The sequence below is a fragment of the Peromyscus eremicus genome, chromosome 11 (assembly GCF_949786415.1).
Source record: "Peromyscus eremicus chromosome 11, PerEre_H2_v1, whole genome shotgun sequence".
In the NCBI taxonomy this organism is placed as follows: Eukaryota; Metazoa; Chordata; class Mammalia; order Rodentia; family Cricetidae; genus Peromyscus; species Peromyscus eremicus.
This window is the reverse complement of record NC_081427.1, coordinates 73,484,468-73,510,690: the sequence shown is the minus strand read 5'-3', so window position 1 is coordinate 73,510,690 and position 26,223 is coordinate 73,484,468. Positions and strand designations below refer to the sequence as shown.

Here is a 26,223-nt window from a genome sequence, read left to right as displayed (position 1 = left end):
CTATGGCTACTTAGCAGACTTGGAGTAGTAGGGTCTCCCTTAGTGCCTATGACCCATATGTTCTTAGCCCCAGTAACAGTGAAAGATATGAGTATCATCTTGTGGAGTTGGCCTTGACTCTATTCAGCAAGATGTTGGTTACTCTACAGCCATGCCCCTGTTGTACAAGTGGTTGTGTCTTGCCGGGCTGTTTGTTGTCCCTTGCCAGGTTAATGACTAGGTAAGACTGATGATCACTATTGTCCTTGGTAGTGTGCATAACATCTTCCAGCCCTTTACTGAGTAAAGCTGTAGCTTCCATGTGGGTTTATTTTCTGTGTCCTGTGACTCAATGGTGGTTAACACAGGAAACAAGCTTTTCTGGACACTGAAGGCCTGTTGCACACATAAACTTGTAGTAATTATGAGAGCCTCCACAAGCCAGACAAAATCTCAGCATGGAGCGTTTGGTGGAGGTGGGAACGAAGTTTCACCTCTTGCTCAGGAGCTGTTGGCAGTTGATGGCTGCTAAGAGAGGGAGGGTCAGTTTTCTTTAGGGCTGTGGGTCCTGGTTGATGGACCACACTGCAGTGAAGTGTATGAACCGCACACAACATTCTTCAGGTATTAGAAAAGTAGAGGACACAAAGTTGGGTGGGTAGAGAAGGAGGGATGGATCTGGCAGAAGTGGAGAGAGGGGTATATATGATTAAAATATGTTGTATGAAAATCTCAAAGAACTAATAAAAGTTTGAAAAATATTCTAACAGTTATTGAAAACATACACGCATGTATTTTAGCCTTATGCCTTTTTTGTAAGTTTTACTTTCTTTGTCTTTTAACTATTTTATGACCTGATTGAAAAGATTGGATTTTAAATGATGCAGAAGTCTTTACAAGAGCTTAGGCTTAGGTAGTAAGAGTTTATGTTGTAATTTCTTTCTTTGTTATAATTCAGTATCCTTTCATATAATGTCTTCTACCAGGACAAGCCATTTCAATACTTCTTATAGGCACACTTAGTGGCTCCTTCCTGTGTACTTCCTTAGCACATTGTAACACACCTCTTAATCAAGTCTTACTGTATTCTGCTTATTTACTAACAGGTCTGTCTGTCTAGCTAGACAGAATTCCTTTAGGGATGAGATGGTATCATACTGTATGTATCTCTAGTATGTATTTCAGCCCCTATTATGTCTACCAGATACAATACTTCTGTTAATTAAGCCCCCCCCTTTTTTTATTTTGCAATACAATTCAGTTCTACATATCAGCCACTGATTCCCTTGTTCTCCCCGCTTCCCCCCTCACCTTCCTCCCAGCCCACCCCCCCCATTCCCACCTCCTCCAGGGCAAAGCCTCCCCCGCGGACTGAGATCAACCTGGTAGACTCAGTCCAGGTAGGTCCAGTCCCCTCCTCCCAGGCCGAGCCAAGCGATCCTGCATAGACCCCCAGGTTTCAAACAGCCAACTCATGCAATGAGCACAGGACCCGGTCCCACTGCCTGGATGCCTCCCAAACAGATCAAGCCAATCAACTGTCTCACCCATTCGGAGGGCCTGATCCAGTTGGGGATCCCTCAGCCATTCATTCATAGTTCATGTGTTTCCATTCGTTTGGAAATTAAGCCTTTTTTATAGTAAAGAAATTTAGGAGTGAAATCATACTCAAGAGGCTAGGAGAGATGACTCAACAGTTAGGAGCATGTAGTGTTCTCGAAGAGAACCTGTTTTTGGTTCCTAGCACCCACTTCAAGCGACACTTGATCAGATCTCCAAGAGATCTGATGCCCTCCTTTAGCTTCTGCGGACTCTTTGTATGTACGTGGTGCACAAAAACTCGTGTAGACCTACACACAACACATTAATTAAAAAAAAAACTTGAAAAGCGTTTTGATGTCGAATCATTAAAATTGGTCATAAATTTATGAACAGCCATTTGTACACATTATTAATATGGATAATTAAATCATTGGAATTAAAGTACAAGATACAAATTTATTAAAAACTATTGAAAAGGGGGGTTGGTGAAATGGTTCAGCAGGTAAAGGCTCTTCCTTCATAAGTGTGATGCTTACAGTTCTATCTGCAGAATCCACAGTGGAAGGAGAAAACTGATTCTCACAGAATTGTCTTCTGACCTCCACATGTGTACTGTGGCACACTTGCACACACACACACACACACACACACACACACACACACACACCCCATAATAATAAATAAATTGTTTAAAAATTTTGAAACATGAAGAGGCATGGTGGACAACTGTAGAAGTATATACTTAGGCATTATCTATCCAGTTTGAAAAACAAGATGGTATCAGCCCAGCTTTATCTGCTCCCATCCTTTCTCTGCCGGAGGGAGTAGTGAGGACCGTTCTAGTCCGTTTCCTCACATGTTCATTCCCCATGTTTGCAGCCCTCGGCATGATGTGGCATTGTATGAAAGTATTCTTTCAAATGATTCCATGAACATTGCCGTACTGTGTCCTTTCATATTTATCTTCTCATCAGGATTATGTTTGTTACATATTTTCACATTAGAAGGTGTAATTCTACTTTAAATTCATGATTCTATTCCTCACTTAATCATCCTACAGTTGGGATGATGATTAAATTTTTTTCTTTTTCCAGTGACATTAATATACAAAAATACCTAGACAGAAGCTTTAAAAACATCTCACTAAATTGACAACAATTGATGTTGTCAATTTGAGTATTTGGGCTATTTAGAAAGGCAAGTCTAATATTTGTTAGACTCTTTAAATTTTGTGGTAATATTTGAGTCCTGACAATAAATATGCTTATTGTATTACTGTTCATTGCATTATATTGGTAATATTTTCATGACTGACCTTGTTGCTAAATGAAATTTGAAGTAATTTACAATTAGGAAATATTTAATTCAAATAACAACACATGCTATCTAAGAAAACTTAGACTAAGATCTATTGATAGGATTACTACACATACATGAAAATATTTGAAATACAATATTTGAAAATACTACCTTTAAAATGTATAAAGTTAATTTTTTGTTTAATTTTGACCTCAGTTAAAGAAGATGATTTGTTAGGTAAGATGGCATACTTGGTTGGAAACTGAAGTCTTGAAAGTAGTCTTTTATATAATAATTTGACATGAAATCAAATAATTGAGTTTTTAAAACAAGATGCATACATGGTCTGTGAATGACAGATTAACAAGATATTTTATAGGCCACTGAAAACAAAATCCAGGGAAAGGATGTGCAGCTGCTTTGGTTCCTAGTCCTGAGGGAGGTCCCTGCAATGCAACTGCTTAATCCCTTTATTAGTGTTTGGACAAATTAGTGAAGTATCCAACACTCTGGTGGCTTCACACTCTTAGAAGCACAGTTCCTGACCTCTGCTGAGATTCAGATGTTGGAGATAAGCTGAGAGGGCTAGTGTAGACTGAAACTGAGAGCGGGTGCCAAATCCTTCCCGTTCACATGACTTGCTCTATTAGGTTTCACTGAATGAAGCATGTGAGGATGTGGTGGTATTGTGTTCCCCAAAATATTGTGCGCCCTAATAAACTTATACAGAGGCTAGATACAGAGGCTAGAAAATAGTGGCACACACACCTTCAATCCTAGCCTTCTGGAGGCATAGATCTCTGTGAGTTCAAAGCCACACTGGAAACAGCCAAGCATGTTGACTCACGTCTTTAATCCCAGGAAGTGATGGCAGGAGGCAGAAAGATATATAAGGCGTGAGGACCAGAAACTAGAAACTTTTAGCCTTGGTTAAGTTTTTAGGCTTTGAGCAGCACAGTTCAGCTGAGATTCATTCTGAATGAGGACTGAGAGGCTTCCAGTCTGAGCAAACATGATCAGCTGAGGAATTTGCGAGGTGAGGTGGCTGTGGCTTGTTCTGCTTCTCTGATCTTCCAGCATTCACCCCAATACCAGGCCCTGGGTTTGTTTTTATTAATAAGACCATTTAAGATTCATGCTACATGAGGATGCTATAATACAAACTTTTGATAAAGGGTATCTAGAGCTGAGATGTATGCCTAGGGCATCGTGTTTCTCAGTCCATAGAAAAGCTTACATAAGTAAGAAAATGCATGTCAGTCTCTTGTCTGACCCAGAACTGGCATTTCTGAGTAAGACCATCCCATCAGGAAATGTCAACATCTGTGGCCAGAAGAGGTATTGTTAAAAGTTCTTTGTTTTCCAAAGATGACTAGACTGCTACTCACAACTCCAGGGAGGCTACCTAGAAAATAGGACCCTAAGAAAGACACAGGGATCGCCCAATGACAGAGAAATGGTTGAGATCTACATGAACAACCTGGACGGGGTAATGAAGGGCAAGGGTCGAGGGAAAGAGAGCTTGGGGGAGTGAGAGATCCCAGCTGGATCAAGAACAGAGAGAGAGAACAAGAAATAAGAGACCATGATAAATGAAGACCACATGAGAATAGGAAGAAGCAAAGTGCTAGAGAGGCCCACAGAAATCCACAAAGATACCTCCACAATAGACTACTGGCAGTGGTTGAGAGAAAGCCCGAACTGACCTACTCTGGTGATGGGATGGCCAAACACCCTAATTGTCATGCTAGAAATCTCATCCAATGACTGAGGGAACCGGATGCAGAGATCCACGGCCAGGCCCCAGGTGGAGCTCTAGGAGTCCAATTGGCGAGAAAGAGGAGGGTTTGTATGAGCGAGAATTGTTGAGACTAAGATTGGAAAAAGCACAGGGACAAATAGCCAAACGAATGGAAACACATGAACTATGAACCAATAGCTGAGGAGCCCCCAACTGGATCAGGCCCTCTGGATAAGTGAGACAGTTGATTAGCTTGATCTGTTTGGGAGGCATCCAGGCAGTGGGACCAGGACCTGTCCTCAGTGCATGAGCTGGCTGTTTGGAACCTGGAGCTTATGCAAGGACACTTTGCTCAGCCTGGGAGGAGGGGACTGGACCTGCCTGGACTGAATCTACCAGGTTGAGCTGAATCCCCAGGGGAGTCTTTGCTCTGGAGGAGATGGGAATGGGGGATGGGCTGAGGGGAAGGGGGGCGGGAGGGGGGAAGACAAGGGAACCCGTGGCTGATATGTAAAATTAAATTAAATTATAAAATTAAAAAAAAAGAATAGAAAAAAGTTCTTTGTTTTCATGAAAAGGCTCTTTGATTTCCAGAATTTTTTTTTTTCAAGGTAACATCATTTAAATTCACTCATGTTCAGAAGTCTCCTGGAAAGCTTCACTCTGGCAACCCACACCTAATAAATTTCAGGGATGTGAACATCAGTTTTAATAAACAGAACTTGGCCTCTAAACTCCATATCGTCCTATCCTGTGAAACCTGTAATTAATAACAATTAATTATTGCTTTCTAATTATTATTTGATTATTATTTAATTATTAATTATCACTTTCAAAGCAGTAACTTTATCTTTTAGTAACAAATCTTCCATGATAGTGTTAAGAGAAAATTACATAACTGTCAGATTTGGGTAAATTCTATGTCAAAGTTATCTGTTTCTATAAACCTTCTTGTTCTTGTACTTTAGACATGCCACGGTCTTTTGGGTCACCAGTTTGCCCCATAGAAGATTTATAAGCATAGATACAAAAAATTTATATAGATATTAATATAGCATTACATTTATGAATACAAATTTTAAAACAGATACATATCATAAACTTAATTGTATTTTTTGAAAACTTTTTTGCAAATTGGGCTCATCTTTGACTATATAAACATTTAGAAATAGAGAAAAAGTAAAATTTAAACTTCATCCAATCATCACACATATATCATTACTATTAACATTTGTTTTCTTTTCGTCCAGCCTTTTTAAGTACAGTTTTTATGTATTTTTGTTTTGGAATAAACTGGACATCAACAGAAGTGTTTAGCTGTACTATTATTCTGAATGTGGTGTTACAAATTCCAAGCTTTCTGTAATTGCTTCTTGACTTTTTACTCTTCCATTGATTGAAGTCTTCCACATACCATCATTTATGCCTTTTGGCATATAATGTATGGTTCTGATTTTCACAGCCATCAGGTGTATTCTCTGCTTCTATCTGCTAATCAACAGTGCCATTAAAGCATTACATCTGTGCCTCATGTATATTTTAATGCAAGGGAACTTCTGTTCCCTCTCCAAGGAGTTGGATATTTCATATTTCTCCAATTACAGTATTTCTATAAAAATTTGAACTCTGTTTCCAACTATGAATGAAAATGAGTAACCCATTTCTTGCTATTTTAATATCATGTGGATATTCTATAAAGTATAGATTATATACAGTCACATAACATGTAAACATTTAAGAAATGATAATATTGTGAGATGGTATTGCCTACATCCTGCCAAATAATTATTTTTCTTCTTTGTAGCATAGAGCATTGCGTTGAAGAAATACAGTCTGAAGTAAACAAACTCTGTCCAGATGTGCAGCTGCAAACAACAGCGGACTGCTTCACATGGCTAACTAACTATAATTATCATTCATCTAAGTCACCATCCATTTCCCATGGAGATTTGATAAAATTCCTCAAAATAATGGTAAAAATGGCTTGTTTTATGGTAGGGTGGGGAGCAGGGAATACAGCTGGTTGAATTACAGTATGTTAATATTAATTGTGTTGGTAATATTATCCTGTCTCATGTAGGAGTTTTGTTTTGGGGTATGTTTTTGTCTTCTTGTTATTGTTGTTGATTCTATTTCTTCCCCCATCAATTTCTATGACATATTTTTAAAATTACTTGTAGCACCAAAGTAAATTGTATGGAAATGGAAGTTAAATGTCCTCCTTCCTGGGTGACTTGTCGTATGCTCTGCAGCATGTTAATGCAGAGCACACTGATACGATCCACAGTTGTCTCCAAAGAAGTTCATATCATTAGATTTTCTGTTCTTTCCCAACACTAATTTTCTCTGTGCTCAAAACCAAAGACAGTACTAGCCCCTTGGTTGTATCTATTAAGTGGCCTGATTTCTCATTCCCTGCATTTGGAACTTACAATAATACCCACTTTTGTTTCGTTTTGTTTTCTTTCAGTAGAAGCAGAAATGTGCACATGACTATTGTTAATTGGTGGTCCTTTATTGCTGGCCGCCTACTTGAGAGGAATTTTTTGTTAATCTTCAACAAGAATAGTTATTATTATACCCACATCTACAGGGGTGGCTAGGTTACAAAAACAGATTCTCAAAGAAACAGCACAATTTTTAGGAAGCAGAATTTCTTTAGCTATGGTTTTAATTTAATTTAGTAGAGAGAAAAGGACTGTTTTTGTCCAAACATCAAAAACATTGACCAAAGCAGATGTGGAAAATATCTTGAGGTTTAGGTGGTTTAGGATGACAGAATCAGATGGAATAGTTTTTGTCTGTTGCTATTATTACAGTTGTCTCTTTCATGCTCATGAAGTAATACAAGGAAGATAAAGAAAGACTATATGCCCTGAAGCCTTAACCTTTTAAGAAATTCCTCTCACCCATTATCTCTTGAGGGTAGAGCCTTGAAGAATAAATATGGATGCAGTTATTCCTTTAATTTCTTCTGTTAGGAGCCATGTGTATTGTGTTTCACCAATGTTGATGTAATAATGCTTTCTCATTTAATTAAAAGCAAAGGATTTCAATTATCTTTTAATCTGTCAGACACAACTCATTGTCTATTCACTGCAAAGCAAAGGCCACCTTAGTTCTCCTCAAACTCATGTTTTTTACATAATTGATCATATTATTTTTGAGGAAATAATCTTGTTATCAAAACAGATTCAAATTAAAATAAGTCAGTTTTTACATGCTAATTGCGTCAAGCTCGATGGCATTTTTATATATCTATTTTTTACAAAAGGTTATTAATTAGCTATGAAACTGGTTCTTAGTATGATAGTTATACTGATGCTATTTTCAAATTTTAAATAATCATACAAAACACATGGTTTGAACCTCTGTAGTCTATTGGTTTTTGTTTGATCAAATATTTACGACTATTAGCTGGCTTATATAACACATCTGATTCATTGAATTGCCTTAGTGCTGCTGGGTCTGAGACTCAGTGAGAACATTTCCTTTCTAGAAATATGCAAAGAACTAAACTGTACGAGACGTGAGAGTTGTGCAGGATGCTCATGTGGAGAGGATGAAGCCATGTTTGTGCATAGTGGTGTCCCTCACTCCAGAACTCACATATGACGTTTGAGAAGTCATTTTAGCATTTATCACATCAGATATCCTTATCCAGAAATTAGGCTTTTAGGGTTTTCAAATATCAGCATCACAGAGATTTCCTTGTGAATAAACTGGATAATATATGGAAAATGCTTTTTCTGTAATAAAATATAGGTATTTGCTATAATTATTAAAATTGCACATTAAATGTGCATTGCAGTACTTAGAGTGACTGAGGGCCAATTCCAGGAATCTGTCTAGTTGTTTAACTCTGAATTATACATAATACCTGTGGTATCTTTATCAATAAGAAATCTCAAAGCCAGACTAATTTTTATGCCACTGGAGCCTTGCTTCCATTTCTTTTCTAATCAGCATGTTTCTACTTACAGAATATGAACTAATTTCAGTATTGGCTGAAAGGAATATAATTAGGCAAGTCATCATGTATGGAGAATGTGTGTGCTATTCAGAGTCCAAGAAGAAAGTATTTTTTTTGTTCTTTTATTATTCCCAATTACTCTCACCATTGTTTTCTACCAACACAGAAAGATTAAAGGAATAATTCCCTAACATCTTTTGGGGAGCCTTTCTGAAGATTTCTTTATCCCGTTTTGAGTTAGTTATTTCTTTGGAGAGAACAGAAATATTCTCAGATTAATTTTTAAAGTAAAAATCTTTCTTAACATTGTTCTCAGCAATGAATTTAAATGAAAGTTGAAATCTTCCAATGTATTACATTTTATTTCTCAGGATGGCGGCTATTAGTAACCCCTAGGTACCAACAATATTTAATGATTTCTTTTCTAGAATTATCTTAAGGATTGTATTTTGTTTGAGGTTTTATAGTAAGTATAGTCACTCAGGCATAAAAATTCCCTTCCAGAGATTAATTAGGGCATGATCTTGATTTTATTTTATCTTAGGAACTCATTGTTTTCTCTAACAGCTCTGTATCTAGAAATGTTTCAGCTTTGCTACAGCTCAGATTACAGAGACTAGTGAGGGCTGAAAGGTACATGTACAGAAGCATAACTAAACAGAGAGCCAATCAGCTGGACTTCGCAAAATTCATTCTATAGAAGTTAACACATTCCATACTGCCAGCATTGATTAAATCCCCAGTGCAATACAAAAATATGTTGAGGAGTATAGGACAGTCATTCTAAATTTTAGTCATTTTATGAAATTGTATGTTTAGAAATAATTTTTGTTTTTCTTAGATTTAATTACATGTCTAATGTTGTGATTTACTTTTATCAGCAAGATTTATTGAATAATGAAGAAAATCAAGAAGAAATGATCCTGGATTTACTCTGGGACCTCTCCTGTCAGAGAAGCATCTCATTCCTGTCGCCCCTAGGAGGGACCTCATTCTGTTTCCTCTCCAGGACATGTCTGCATTCTGTTGAAGATTATTCCTCTGTGGATGTAAAGTTTATTTGGGATGATGTAAGATTACATCTTCGACGCTTCCTAGTGAACAGGTTAGAAGGCCATAATGAGATAAACAACTCACAGCCAAGAATTAAACTGAAAAGTCAATGTATACAGCAACTCCTCCTGCTCTACCCAGAATCAGAAGTGCTTGTCAAGTACCAAAGCATACAGAAGAGAATGCTGACTAAATTTCTGCAAAATGCCTTCCCTTCCTGCAACAGAGGTTCAGATTTAGAAGTAATTGCTCATGGATACCAAAGTACAATGCTCACGTTATATTCAATGATAAAAGAGGATTTTAACATACTGTGTGAAATTTTAGCTCCGTCCTCAGTGGTGCAGTTCATTAAAGAAACTTACCTGGATACAGTTACAGAAGAAATGGCAAAAATTCTTGAAAATTTTTGTGAGCTGCAGTTCAAAGAAAATGCTGTTCCTGTAGTTAAAGCAAGCAAGAGCGCCAGCAAGCACAGAGGAACAGTGCATGCTTTGGGTTAGTGACATCTACGTTTCTGTTTGATTTCACTTCAGCCTTTTACATCTTTACTTTTCTGGCTTTCCTGTTGTTGGTATATGGTTAAATCCCATTGCAAGTTTCAAAATTAACCAGAAAATAAATGAGCAGAAATGAGCTTTGAGCTCGTGCATTGCTGTTTCTGTGAGTGTAGTCAGGGAAGTGTTTCATCTCTTGTTAAATCGTTAGTGACACTGAAATTGGAAGTCATATAAAAATGAAGTTTTATTTTTTCTGGAATGCATAAAATAAATGATTAAATATTAGCTAAAAGAAACTTATGTCTGTGCATGCAGATATAAATATATGTCCAAATATATGTACAACAGAAGAGCATGAACTTTACTGTATTATATCTTCCAAAGCCGAAACAGTATTACTTAAGAGGAGTTGTTGAAAGTTGGTTTAAATTTACATTAACTAAAATTAGAAGTCAAAAAATTACATTTTAGTCAGACAATTCTAGTAAATGTAAATTATAAATATTAATCATAAAATATTTTTTCATTGCTTAGAAGGTATAGCACTTTATAAATCATTTAAAAATATCTATTTTATATTATAATATATAATAAAATATGACTTAAAATTCCTAATTTTATTCAAATATTAAAGAATAAAAAAATAACACTATAATAAACTTTCTTGTTATGGTTTTGATTTTCCACCAATGGGAAAAAATCAAAATAAAAGTATGATTGTTTTGTTATCAGTCATGAAACACTAAGGAATTTCAATTTGTAAATGAATTCCTGAACTATATATCATTTAAGTATTTAAAAATTATCCATTGCTGAATTAGTTATGTATCAGTTGATATTTTCTATATTACTATATATTTTACTTAACTTTGTTAATAAAATACCAGAAGACCAAATTAATGTGATTGATGCATTTTCAAGTAAGTTAATATCCTTCCAAAATTACAGTTTTTTCTATTCTAACTCACACTGTGTAACAGATGAGTCAGTCACTTAGTGGGATGACAGTGACATTATGGTCATCTGATTCAACAACACTGTGAGTCTGCCCCAAGCAAATATACTTTCATCTTAATTGTGAACACATAATTTTGAAATGTGTTTCATGCCTGTGCTTGCTTTCTAAAAATATTGTATATATTTTTAAAAATCTTGTCTACTTATAAAGTTTTCTCTGGGCTAAATACAGTTTATAATAGAAGGTAAGATCATCCAGTTGAAAATACGTATAAATTGCTAATGAGTCTTAGGCTGCTATAGAGGCAAAGTATGTAAGCCCACTTTAACACTGGGGTTGGAAACATTCCCACAAACCTAATTGCGTTGATCCTTCTCAGACACTGTTTCCTGAGTTCTCACAGTAACCATGTTCAAATGGGGCTTTTCATAAGTTAGGCGCTGTGCTGAGGATAGCCAGTCTCTCTTATTTCAATTTTACATTAAAAAATAAACTTACCGGGGGGGGGGGGGGGAGGGAAATAAACTTACATTAACTCACTCCGGATTATTTGTGTCCAGTCAAGATTCATATTCACACTGAAGATTCACATACAGGTGTGTGTGTGTGTGTGTGTGTGTGTGTGTGTGTGTGTGTGTGTGTGTATTGTTGTTGTTGTTTGTTTTTTATAACACATGTGTTCAACCACCACACTATTGGACTGTGTCTCAAAGTACAGAATTAAATGTTTTGTCATCAATAATTGAAATTTCAAACTTTCTTGGTCAAGTGACCCACCTGAAAATAAGTTAGTTCAGCTTTATTGACTGCCTTTAACTAGTTCATGAAGTAGCAAACATGTTTAAGATTCTGAGCCAGACACTAGGTTAGTGAGAAAACCAAATGAGTCATTACTGCCGTGTGAGAAGCACAGAGTAGCTCAGCAGACCAAAAACAAAAAAATGGTTTTGTTTCTTCCAAGAACACAATTGTTTTGACCCAATGACAAAATTTTGTTTATTAATAAATTACAACTTCAAGAAGAATCAGTAATTTACATTCCTTTTGGGATAAAATCTGGATTGGCTGAATGGGAAAGTATTATCTTTAATATATGATCACTGAGTCTTCACTATTTCAGCCAAGACTATAGAGAGAGTATTTCTTATGTAAAAATTTATTGGTTCAAATAGGGACTTGTACTAGCTTACTTAGTTCTGACTTCCTGACAAGGTGGTTGTCATTATATCTCCATTAAACAATGGAAATATACCGAATAAAGATTTTAAGTAATAACCACATGGTCATAAGTGACTTTGGGATTCAGATCAATGTGCGTCTGACTCCAGATCCCTTACTCTGTGACTACACTCTACTGATCAAACCATTACAGAACATGCCTCTGACTCGCCGTCCATGCGGTCACTGTCTTGCTCTTCTCCACACTGGACTGTATTTCCGACTCGAAAAGGACACAGTTCCAGTCTGAAATTATCTTGTTTTTGTTCCCCTTCTGCAGTCTATTCGTATATCTTGATATTTGTGTGTGTGCTGTAGTCTTGTCTGCACAAATACCTCCAAGTCCTGTACGAGCTAAGACAGTTTGGACCTACTATGTTTTTAATTGCCTCTGATTTTAGGTAGAGATTGGACGTTCTTTCCACAGTAGTCTGTGATTCATCTCCATTACTTGATCATTAAAAAAGTGTTACTATTGATCACAGTGTATAAGATTTTATTCCATGTGAGTTCATTTAATCTTTTGAACAGTTCTTCATATTTTATATGGGGAAACTGAGACCAGAAGAGGCAATATTCTCACAGCTGCACAACTACTAAGTCACAGAAAGGAGCTTCCTTGGTTTTACACACAACTCACATGCACACACATGCACATACATGCATATATGTATATACAACACACATATGCACTCATGTACATGTATATGTATGTATATATGTGTGTTTGTATGTATGTATGTATGTATACACATACAAAAACCTCTGTCATTTTCTTGTGATAAGGTACAAGACAGACATTATTTTTACTTGTATATAAGCTTATCCCTAGAGTTAAATTCATCATCTTGGTGTTGTTTGGCAAATTTTGCTTTTATGTTCACACAGATTTGGACATTTCCTTGGAGCATCTGTTATTTGAAGAAAATGATGTTAATATAAAGGTTTTAAAATCTTAAGTTAGTGATCTTTTCTAGAAAACTATTGTTTTGCAGATAGTCTTTTACTTTTGTTATTATTATCACTATTATTAAATAGTAGCACTCTGTAGCCCAGGCAGGACCTAAACTTCCTGTGTGTCCACAGTTTACCTGACTCAGCCTCTCTAGTACAGATGTGAGCCCCCAGCCTCTCTGGTACAGATGTGAGCTGCCAAACCAGCTGTGCAGTGTGCCTTGCTCTTCTGTGCTCTGGTGATCTGCTTTTTTGCAGCACTGGGGAGTTAACCGAGGGCCTTGTGCACGCCGGCAGGTGCTCTGTCACTGAGGCACACGCCTTGCCTGAGCTTTCAGAGTAGTTTAAGATCCATGACATTTTTAATAAGCTTGTTACTTGTTCCTCTTCTGATATTGTGAGGAAAGTATTATTTCTTAAATGTTATGTATAATATTTTCTGTTTTCACTTGAAAGGCCTGAAGACCATAATAAATAGTTTTGGGAAGCTTGAGATTTGCAGTTAGCATTTAGATTATAACTAGATCTGTTCTTTGCAGATCATATCATATTTACATGTCTTCATATTTGATCCCTATTTCAGGAGAATCATTTTTATATCTAAGTTTGAAATTACTAAGGAAACTAATTTTAATTTTAAAAATATATTATTCCCTTTGTATTTAAAAGTAGTATTCTAAATATTTGGGGAAGAGAGTTATTTTTGAGTGCAAATTTCAGTTAAATTAATGCTCTATATTTTAATGATGAAATATGCAATTAAGAGATTAGAATTCTAGAATAAGTCTCATAACTCCCTTCATCTTTTACTTGAGTTATTCTTAAGGTTCTTGTTAGCTTGAAAAAGACAGACTCCAGAGTCCAGAGAGGCCCTTTTTTTGTTTTGTTTTGTTTTGTTTTGTTTTGTTTTGTTTTGTTTTGTTTTGTTTTTTGAGACAGGGTTTCTCTGTGTACCTTTGGTGCCTGTCCTGGATCTTGCTCTGTAGACCAGGCTGGCCTCAAACTCACAGAGATCCGCCTGGCTCCAACTCCCAAATACTGGGATTAAAGGTGTGAGCCACCACCGTTCGTTAAGAAGGCCCTTCTTGAGGGCAAAGTGATGACACACTTTTAGACAGGACACGTTTGAAAAATAAGCGAATAAAAAGGCACTCTGCATCCTGAGCCGTCCAAAGCCTCCCATAGCTGTGAGCAGGAAAGGGTGAAGTTTATCTGTGTGAGCACATAAACTACAGGCTGGAAGAGCAGTTAGCTGAGTACTGCCCTAGAGGAGCCTGAGGCTCCTGTGCTCCTTAGGAATGAGCGAAGATCTCCACAGCCAATTACCCTTACTAGTTCCTAATTCTGCACAACCAGAAGGTACAACTTGAGATAACACAAAATGGTAAATGAGGTAAAAATAACAGACAGCAATGCCTATTAAGTCATCAGTTTTTTTAAAAAGTAATAGCCTTCTAGGGTTTTTATTTGTATTTGGTTTTTGTACTACTGTTGTGAGTGCTGATAAATTATATTGTTAATGAGCACTTGTCCCCCAGCTTTTTTATATCATAGCTGCTATTTTAGGGGAAACACTGTTATATATACCTTGTTTACAATTGCTTTGTATTAAGAAAGTGAGAAGTACAGTTTTGATTATAAGTCATCTTTTCTGGCTTTGACTGCCTGGTGCAACCCCTTGCTTTAAACCTTCGATAAGTCACTTCACTTTGGAATCTTTGAAAGGCTTGCATTAGATAATATCTAAGGATCCTTTGAAGTTTAAACTTCTTCTGATTCTACAACAAGAGTGCATGCCTATAGTTGGACACCAAGAATAACCAAATTTGTTCTTTCTATAGACAGAGATATGTTATACATATATTGGCTCAGTATATAGCTTTGAGTGTCACCTAAAAGATGCAAAAGACTCCTGTAATATCTCTCTCTGGGAGAGCTGTCTTCCCTTAAGCAAAGCCTAGGATTCACAACATGCAAATTGCCATTCTCATGCCCTGGTATTTGGTATAGGAGGGAGAATGGGAAGAAGAGTGTGCACAATAAGCAAAACTAAAAAGTGACGTTTTCTCCATCCAGCTTACATCTTAAAATATTCCTAGTCATTTATTTTTTTGTCTTCCCTTTTATCTCATAACCATGTTTGTTTCATGTTTACTCTTCAGGGTTTTTTAGTAGGAGCATTTTTAAACAAGTAATTGAAAATTAGGACCACATACGAGAAATAGACATACAATTATTACTCTGTATTGTTGATTAGAAAGGATTCAGTATGCCTAAGTGCATATGTCTTTTCTCTGGTATTATTTAAATCAAACAAGGCAGGGATTAATAATGACATGTGTTTTGCCCACAGAAGAGCCAGCTGTTTTCTGCAAGGCTGCAGATAGTAGGCAAGGACAGTACTTTCTCACGAAACGTTACTCCAAACTGTATGAATAAAACAGTGATTCCTTGGGATAAGGCCTTGTAAAGCACAAAATCGTGACCTTAGGTACCTGAAGTAGCTCATTTAGAGAGCATTAGACTGGAGTGGTCTCATTCCAAGGATGTGGTTAAGAGTTTCATTCTTATAATACAGTAGTTGTACATGTTGAAGCTTCCTAATTGACATTAAGTCATCTTTCAACATGTAAAGAAAATAAAATTGATGAGTTTGTTCCTACCATGTCTGTATTTACATGGCATTCTCAGTACCATCTTCAGCTTTCTGGAATATTCCCATCTGGCCATACCATCAGCAGAACAAAAGAGAATTGTCTTCCTCTTTGGGGGCATTCAGCCCTTAACCTCATTTCTCTATACCGCCTCTCTCTCCACAGTAGGTGTTCACTAAGGGACTACTGGCTGAGGCTTAAATCTATTTGTCTGTATTTATCCTCTTCAGAGAAGACAGGATCAAAGGAGATCTTCATGGGACTTAAAATAGGGTTTTTTATGTTCGAAGTCATCAGCTATTGTAATTCTTCAGGGGTTTTTTGTTTTTTATTTTTATTTTTATTTTTATTTCTGCATAGCCCCGACTATCCTGCAACTGGCTCTGTAGACCAGGCTGGCCTCGACCTCACAGGGATCTGTCTGCCTCTGCCTCTCAGGTGCTGGGATTAAAGACGTGCACCACCACTGCCCATTTTAATTCTTCAGTTTTAATAAAACACAAATAACTTAGAATATATTTTATAGAAAACACTTGAAGTATGAGATTTGCAGAATAAAAATGCAAAATTATATTTTGTTAATGTTTTCTCTTTATCATTTCCCTCAATACCTATCTACAAATATGTAAAATCATTCATAGTTTGTGTGTTTGCTTCTCCTACCATGTGCAGTGCTAATCACATCCCTGAAATGTTGAGTGTTATCCCTGTTTCCTAGATACAGAACTCAAGATTTTAACATGGTAATGACTTTGTCATGATATTCAAACACATTATGACAAAACTGACTGTGGTGATATTTTATTTAGGCTCTAACAAACAAAGCTTGCCTGGGGGTCAGAGGACAAAGGCAGCCACTATATTAAACATGGAGGTCAGGCGGTGGTAGCACTCCTTTAATCCTAGCATTTGGGAGGAGATCTCTGTGAGTTCAAGGCCACACTGGGAACAGAACCAGGTGTGGTGGCATACGCCTTTAATCCATCTAATCATAGAGTTCTGGAGGTCTGCACAGACAAACAGGAAGTGATAGAGCTGGGCAGAAAGAGGAAAGTGATGTAGCTGGGCAGAGAGAGGAAGTAAGATGGCAGGGCACAGAGAGGTATAGAAGGCGTGAGTATACAGGAAGTAGCTCTCTTTGGGGCTGAGCATTTCCTCGTGGTAGGAACTTGTGGCTGGCTTGTTCTATTTCTCTGATCTTTCAGCTTTCACCCAATATCTGCCTTCAGGTTTTCTATTAATAAGACCATTTAGCAGTTCGTGTTACAGCGATCCTCTTAACTACTATGACTCCTTGTTCTTTATATTAAATGAGTTGATTTGTAAGAAATAATACTTTTAAAATGTGAAGATAGTTTTTATTTTAACTACTTGTTATGAACTGGTTTGGGGTGATCGAACTTTCTATTAATTTAATGTACATTTGTTTCTCTACATATAAAATCAAATAATGTGAAATTTGGAACATTAGTAGTGATGTGCCAAGTCACGTCTTTAAGTTTTATATTTGGAAATGATATAGAAAGAAAAAATTCAAAGTTTTGCACTAAAAGGAAATTGTTACTTTTAATTTTTTTACTTACTATATATATAAGGTATCTGGATGGAGAATCTCATTTTTTTTTTGAGAATTTCATTTTATTCCAAGAGATGCAAATAGACAATTATGTTTGAGAGTCAATCCACAAGTTTAGCTAAAAGTAACTAATATACTGAAATATTTCAGGTAATTGGTTACTGGTTTTGAGATTCGTTTTGTCACTGAAGTATTAATGACACCATTAGTTAACATTATGTTTATAGAAGGCTTGAACATTTTGTTTGTTTTTGTTTTCAAGACAGGGTTTCTCTGTGTAGCCCTGGCTGTCCTGGAACTCGCTCTGTAGCCCAGGCTGCCTCTGACTCACAGAGATCCCCCTGCCTCTGCCTCCCGAGTGCTGGGATCAAAGGCGTGTGCCACCATTACCTATTGAATATTTTGGTTTCTTTATTTAACTTATTTTTGCCACACTACTACCCAGAAATTGCAGTGTTCAGCAATTCCAGACAATGTTTTGTGGGTGAAAAACGTTTAATTTGGCAATGCTAGTAATATCAGAGTGAAACTTCTTCCTAGGCTATTTCAAGGCTTCTTAAGAAACAAAGTTTTATTAAACAAACAGTTCTTACCCTAAGGAAATGCCTATGTGAGGAAAAGATTCCTGTATACCGGTATGGTGGGAATGTGTGTTGTGTTTGGGTAGGAGGTAATAACATGTGTCTTATATATTTTAGTCTCCAGAGAACTTCGCTTTCTGATCTATGGATTCTGAATTTCTGACACTCTGCCCAGGGTTTTCAGTGTTTTCATTCAGTGCCTCTCAATGTTTTACAGACAGAAGGACGAGATGGAAAGTACATTCAGTGAGAGAGAAAGTAGATGTAAGGTGAATTTCATTAATAACTATGCCCCTGTCAAGCAAAAATGAGCAAGCACTAAATTTCATTCAGTTTTCAGTCTGCTCCCTCTCTTTTTGTAATACTCATTTGCTCTTCCTAATGGTAGAAAGACAGTTTTACCTGCTATTTTTTAAAATTAGGATGTTCAGATACTATAACTAGAAGATCAAAAATGACTCAGTGTCTTGGTTTCTTCTGAAGAGTCATATTTAATTCTGAGATTTGAAAACCTTATTACAATTTAATATGTTTCTAAAAAATAAAATCACTTTATTGTAATGAACTTGCAAATAAACTAAAATCACACCACTAGATTAATATAGTCATTCAAACCACACCCAGATCCAAGTCTGTGGAGCCAAATAGCTTCACCTAGGATTTTGTGATTTGCTGTCAATTATGTTCTTATACACATATCCACCACACAAAACACAACAAACAACAAACAAAACCACAAAAGAACCCTGACAGTTACAGTAGAAAAACAATTCGCTTCTTCATGACTCCTGTGTCCTCGTCCTGTATCTTATCCTTCCATACCAGCTGGTACCACCCCTTCTTCTCCTCTCTCTGCGTTACACTGCACCTGAAGGGACTCTGGCCATCTTCAGCGTGGCAAGCATGGTCTGGCAGGCCTTGCCCTTCTCCCTCTGGATTCCCTCTGCCTTGCTAAGATCCATTAGATTACATTCCCAAATTTAGCCAGCAAGGTCTGTTCCCTTATTTGGCCTCTTCCTCCTCCAGAGGCTGACTACCAAGGTCCAGCTATCACAGTATTGAAGTCCAGCAATCAGAAACCCTCATTGGCTAACCCAATTAACATGCCCAGTTAAAATTAAACCTCTCATCCTAACATGGGATTTCCCCTTGTACCTTTATAAACTGCTCTTTTCCTATGTGCCAGATCTGTCTCCTCTCTACCCAGAGGCGGTCCCTTGTCCCTCAGGGACACATTTCCCTGTCCCCTTTCTCTTGTTCCCTTCCCCTTCTCCTTGGTCCACTATCTCCTGTCTTTGTCTCTTATTCTCTGCCCTCTGTCCCTCTGGAGCAAATAAGTCTCCTTTGTGCTGAGAACTTGGTCTTGAGGGTCCTGAGCCGATCCTTTTCCTTTCAGTACCCACAGGTACAGCTCACACGTGTGTGTGCACTGCAGGCGAGGAGCTACATATGAGGGTGGTTGTGCAGCATTTTTTTTCTTTCTGTCGTTGGGTGACCCTGCTTAACATAATACATTCCAAGTTCATGAATCTTCCCGCTAGTTTAGAGATTTCCTGTTTCTCCAGAGGTGAATAATATTCCAGTTTATATATGGATGAGATTTCATCATCGCTAGGTTCTTCCACTTTGCTTTAGTGCACAGACATAGGGTGTGTACATCTCTGTGGCAGGGTATGGAGTTTTCTGAACTGAACTTAAAAGCTGCAAAGGTTAAAATGCTGTGGGTTTGGCTCTTGATTTTGGTGCTAGAGTCTGAATTCAGGACTGTGCACATGATAAGCATGTGCTCTACCACTTAACAACCCCACCATCACCACCAGGCTTCCCGGCCTACTACTGAGGTTCAGAAAAGTCTCATTTTTGACTTGAGGAAATGACAACTGTTTAAAAATATGAGTAACACATTTAAGAACAGAATAGAAATAATTGAAAACAATCGTTGGAAAGAAAATTCAAGTAAAATTTTTCACAAAGTGAGGTAAATTTATTTTACAACTATTCTGTGTTGAGCAAAGAATGTGGACAAGTACATATAAGGCTGCTGCAAGCCAGAAAAACCTTCCTTTGGAGGAAGAGTGAGTTGCCAAGGCATATGGCACCTCATAGTGCCCCTCTGGCTTCTGCTCTACCCTCTTAAAATTCTGTTATTTTACACCCTAACTTATGAATGTAATTATTAATGTTGATTCTTAGTTCTGTTGTTTTATGTTGACTTGTTCACAGATCATGACTCTCTCAGTTAGCACATGTTCATCATTCCAGGTAACTATTTATTATCTATATTAAATACCGTTGAATTAACATTTCAGGTTTTAAGAAAGTGACTTCTGGTTTTTATACTATCAACCAGTGGTTAGTACATAGAAACGTTTTTAAATAAATATTCAAAAAGGAAATTTAATAAGCACACAAACCAGCATTTCTTTTTAGAAAAATTATTTTAGCTGTGGCCTGAGATTTTTAGTGACTGTGCTTGTCCATAGCAGTCTTCATCATGAAAATCATATTGGTAAAGTATACATTATGTTATAACATATTTGTTCAAATTTTGGATAAGTATGAAAATCTTAGGCCGTCAGCATCACATCTATGAAGTCAAATATAAAACAAATCTGCCTGAAAACAGTTGTCATTTAACATCTTCAGATACTTATTTTTACCTTAGAAAATGTCTTAGTCCATCCAGATTACAAACACCAAACAGATAACAAAACACCATAGACTTGGGGTGGGAGTAGGGGTCTTAACCAAAAGAATTTATTTGTCAAATTTCAGAGGCTGGCAATCTGAGATCAAGGGTCCAGCAGATGCGATGAGGTCTAGCAAGGTCTCTTCTGGTTCTTCCCATGGAGAAGGGGGTAAGGGACTCTCTGGGGTCTCTTTTATAAGGACAATAATCGTGTACATAAGGGCACGGTCCTGGGATCACTTTCAAAGGTTCCACCTCCAAACACCACCCCCTTTGGGTTAGGACCCCAGCTGTGAGTTGAGGGGTTGAGGATGCAAACATTCACCTCACAGTGAGAGTGGCTTATCTGAAAAGGCATTTTCTGAGTGTGGACTGATCTCTGCGTGGAAGTTTACAAAGGCTAAACAGTTACTGGTTACACTGAGTTTAAGGACCCAGCTTCCACTTGGCACACTTGGAGATGAGGAATAATGTTGTACAAAATGTTCCAAGGTCTCCCAGGACTTCCAGCCAGAAATTCTTAAAACACTTCCTGTGTCTATGCATAGATTTTAAATTTACTACTGGTCTTACAAGAACTTTCATAAGGATTTTGATGATTACAGTACCTCAAAGGAGATCTAAGATCACACATGTAAAGACATGAGAAGTTACGTCAAATTGTAGAGTAGTGTATGTTGCCTCTATCAAAAGCTAAACCAAGCAGCCTTTGTTGACAACTTCTCAGCCTGAAATACAAATAGAAGAGTGTAGTTTATTCCACTATTAGTTGAAACTTTTATAACCACATGGATGAGCTCAGAATAGCAGGTAAGTCCACATTCAAGATGGGGCTCTGTTATGGCCATCAGAATTCTGTGATGTCAGTGAATACACAAAACTAAATAATTTCAAGTTTTGTTTAAGTTTCTGTAACATAGTCACACTAAACTGATTTGAGAATAAACGTCATTATTTTGTCCCACAAGGTAGAAAAATTTTAAGCTTAAATTTCAGTGTGGTTATTGGACTGGACACCCGGGTTTGTGAAGTAATCACTCCAGAGGAAAAAAAAAAACAAACAAAAAACATAATTACCTCCAAACATTGTGATGGTTGTCAGAAGAAGCTGTATTGTTAAGATGTTTTTATGCTGCTGCCTTGTATCTTCTTACCCCAAACTGCACTGAAACCAATTGATAATGTTCTTCTTGTGATGCAGTAAGACAATGTGATCAACTATTTGAGGAGTGAATTCTTTGAATGGGCATTTTCATAATCTTGATCAGAATTGCTGTAAAATTCATGGGACTAGTGAGTGGAGCCTGGAACCTGAAATGGAATGAAATAACACAGCATCTATAGACCCTTAAGATTTAATACCAAGACCAAGTATAGAATGAAAATATAAAAATGAGAAAGTCCTTGCTTGAACTTATGAGCAGGATATGGAAGCACAGATCTCCTTGAAACTTTGCATTTAGTATGTCTCCCTGAAGAGGCTGTGTTCTCTTTATAATTTCTCATTATTTGGGTATATGCAAATTTATACCAGTTTTCTATGTTTAATAAAAACTGATATGTCATACGTTGCCTTCTTGATAAAGGCAACAAAAGGAAAAGCGTAGGTCTGCTATGTTTTCAGGGAAGATATTTTTAGAGACTTGAGTTACAGAAGAATATGTCCTTTGACATTTATGTCTTTGTGTTTTTTTAAAGAATAAAGTTTATTTAGGCTTACAGTTCAGGAAGGGGAACTTCTCCCTGATGGTGGAGAAGGCACAGTGGCAGATGGCTGGAGCAGGAAGCAGAGAGAGCATTATCTCCAGCCACATCCAGGAAGCAGAGAGATGGAGCTGCAGTGGGGCAAGGCATTTCCTACAGCAAGGGCCTGCCTCCTGAAACTGCCCCACCACGACCGGGGACCAGGTGTTCAGATCTGTAAGCCTACGAGGGAGGTTTCTTTTTCAAGCCACCAGGAGGGGTTTTATGCATCGCTTTTTTCAGCACCATTTTCAATAGGAAAAATGGGATAAAAATGTTTTATCAATAGAGAATGACTAAAAATGGATAACCCATACTTTTTAGCTATGTAAAAGAAAAAAGTAAAAGTGGATGGCTATCTAGAAAGATGTGGCATCCATCATATATTTTAATTTTTTCTATTTTTCTTTTGTTGAAGATGATTTTTTTGGATCGATATATTCTGATTATTATTTCCCCTCCCCAAACTACTTGAATTTCCTTTCTGTCTCTACTCCCATCTGGATCCACACCCTTGCTGTCTCTCATCAGAAAACTGACTAACATCTAAAGAATAATAACTAAATAAAATAAGGTAAAACAAGCAGGTAAGAATAGGACAACACAGACACACAAACAGGAGAAAAGGAGCCGAAGAAAAAGCACACGAAACGTAGACACACATGCTCACACACGCAGGGATCCCATAAAAGCATATATTTTAAAACAAGGCTAATAAATATGAAATTGACGATTATCCAAATACAAACCAATTTTAGTTTAATTTTTAATGTTTTGCTAATTTTTTAAATTATACTTCTAGGTTTCTGGTGCACAGAACCAGACAGAATCAGACAGGTGTTGAAAAAAATCAACTGCCGGCCTGGCTTGTGTCGTCATATCCTTTCCCTGCCGCTTTACGGCTCTGTCATCTTCAATCAGAGAGCGTACATGTGACCAGTATATCTGATAAACTTGTCAATGCCTCTTTAAAGCAGGATTCCCCAACCTATTCAATTCTGACCTCGCTGTTTCATTCCAAGTATCATCTTGATAAGACAGAGCTATGTCCCGGGCAGCTGTGTGTCAGTTCTGTCTACAACTAATTTGTGCAGGAAAAAATTAAATCAGGAGGTAAATTATTTCATGATTGCTCATTCCCAACAGAGTTGGGCATCATTCTGAAGAAAATATCAAATAATTGGTTTCAGGCCGTGTCAGACACATGCAATTCCCTTCTCTAATGGCTGTGTGTGGTAGCACCAGGCCTCAAGGGTCAGCAAGGAGCTGGAAATAGCTTAGTGCCAGGCACAGCAATAGAGAGACAAGCACATAGGAAATGAAGTGGCAGTGAGTGCAATCCATAGGGGAAATGTGCCTCACTTGCAGTTTAATGTATTGGTTCAGAATCTGGCAGGAAGCCATGCAGCAATTGTTTACCTTTCTGTCGGCATCTGCATCTGTTCTGTTTTGTAAACATCACTTAACTCTCTGTCGGTAAGTGCTGGAATCAATAACAACTGCTAGGGGATTTCCCACCCCTTCCATAGTCTTTAACAAATGCACACTACAAACAATGTTTACCTTAGATTAACAAGGAAGAGAAGTTAACAGGGTCAAAGGGATTTGGTTGGGAACATTTTATAGCTTTTCGGGTCTACCATAATTATAACTGTGTGATTTGAATGTATTTTGTAACCTATCTAAATTAAACTGTTAAAAAGTGCTAACATGTCATAATGAAGATGATTTTTTTTATAATTATCTAAGTACTGAGTGTAGAAAGCTGCTGGCACTGTTTGTAATAATTTAGTTCTTCAATATTGTCTATTACAGCTGCTGTGCAGAAATATTAGGTTGCCTTTTGCAATTTTAGGAAATTAGTGGTTATATCTAGCTGTACTGATATTTAAAACCTGCAGTTAGCAAAGAAAGGGGGGAAAAGAACAAGAAAAGAAAGAAAGAAAATTATACACCATGGCATAAAAGGTCAATTTGTGACTAGTGCCTAGAAATAAAATACTGTATCAACGGTAAGTGCAGACGGGCTTAGGAAAGGGCTTGTAAGTTCCTGTATTCGGGAGTGATGCAGTGGATGAATGCTGTCAAAAATGCAAGATACGGCCACAGCAGATTCGGAGTCATGTCAAACTGCTATCACCATGACCAGAGGAAAACACTACTCTGATAATGACGCATTTCCCCAATCTCTCCTTGGCAAGTTACTCCTTATATTTCCCAAGTTCACGTTTGCTATAAATCCTTGCTCTTACTGTCTGCAGCTACTTTCACATCTGATTTAGCCTAATGCGGATTTCAGATTTTTTCTTTTACTTTTTATTTGTATGATAAACATTAAACCTTAGAGTTTTCTTATTTTTAAGACTTTTTGTTTAGACTTTGGGGTTATTTGGTTTTGTTTGTTCTGGGTTTTTGTTGTTCACATTGTCACTGTAAGTGTAGGTTGGCTGGAGCTTGTAGTCATGCTCCTCTATCAGCCTCCCAAGTGCTGGATTCCATCGTGTGCTGCCACACTGGGCTCCCACTCTCTTTTTAAATGTATGTTTAAGTGCATGGCTATTTAAATCTTTGATTGGATTATTATTAACCACAATTGAAAATTTGGAATTATTTGGTAATGTCAACCAATGAAGATTTGCTTTCTCTTGCCTTAATTAGTTTTTGTTTGTTTGTTTTTTGTTTTGTTTTGTTTTTTTTGTGTTTTTTTTTTGGGTTTTTTTTGGTTTTTCGAGACAGGGTTTCTCTGTGTAGCTTTGCGCCTTTCCTGAAACTCGCTCTGTAGACCAGGCTGGCCTTGAACTCACAGAGATCCACCTGGCTCTGCCTCCCGAGTGCTGGGATTAAAGGCATGCGCCACCACCGCCCGGAGCCTTAATTAGTTTATAAGTGTACATGCTTGATATGAATTTTTCTTTTGTTTTTCCAAGAAAATCTTTTTTCAACAATTTTTCCAGTACTAGAAGTCAAACTCTGGGCCTTTCAATTACACAGGTATATATATTCTAACACTGAACTACATCTTGTGCCCTTTCTCAGTTTTCTTAAGTTTTGTGTTTGTTTGTTTTTTTTACTATTTCACGTATCTACATTATTATTTTGGCTACTTTGTATTTTTTTTAATTTCTTGTAAGCAACTTAATCAGAATAATGTTTGAGAATTTGTCCTTCTAACCAGGTTGAAATGACTCAGGACTTCGGCTGCACGTTCTGTTTGTGTGTGTGATCACTTATGTGGCCCTTCTGTCACTGTGTCACACTGAACATCACCATCATCACATAGAATGTCTTAATCATAGTCCAGTTACACAGAATTTTAACATAATTTGTACTGGTTCATCTGAAGGAAGGTGGAGAATAGGAAGGTACTGTCCTGTATGAGTGTCATTTACCCACAGAGAACCTACTTTATTACTGTAACCCATAATAACATTTCAGAACTCAGTAAAAATTAGATATATTAGGAGTCTGCAGAGATGGCCTAGACTGCCACGTGTGGGAGCCTTATTTCAGTTTCTAAAAGCTAGCATGTGAAAACAGGGGTGTGTGACACATGCTTATAACAGCAGCCCTGGATCAGAGACAGGAGGATCCCTTGGGGCATGCTGGCTGGCAATATAGCCTAATGGATGGACATGAGGGGTGGAGAGAGATCCTGTCTGAACAACAAAGAGGACAGAGATTGAGGAAAACACCCAGTGTCAGCCTCTGACCTTCACACTCACATTGCAAACACACATAAACACATGGATACAGGAGCACACAC

General features: G+C 37.3%; 1 protein-coding gene across 1 annotated transcript in view; it reads left to right on the top strand.

Moving 5' to 3' along the window:
* The window catches only part of Kiaa0825 (KIAA0825 ortholog), a 385,021-nt gene that overhangs the window by 3,817 nt on the left and 354,981 nt on the right, over window positions 1-26,223 (top strand). The window contains exons 2-3 of the mRNA XM_059276577.1: window positions 6,366-6,534; window positions 9,416-10,085. Coding sequence (XP_059132560.1) covers window positions 6,366-6,534; window positions 9,416-10,085 — 839 coding nt within the window. The remainder of the gene's footprint in view (window positions 1-6,365; window positions 6,535-9,415; window positions 10,086-26,223) is intronic.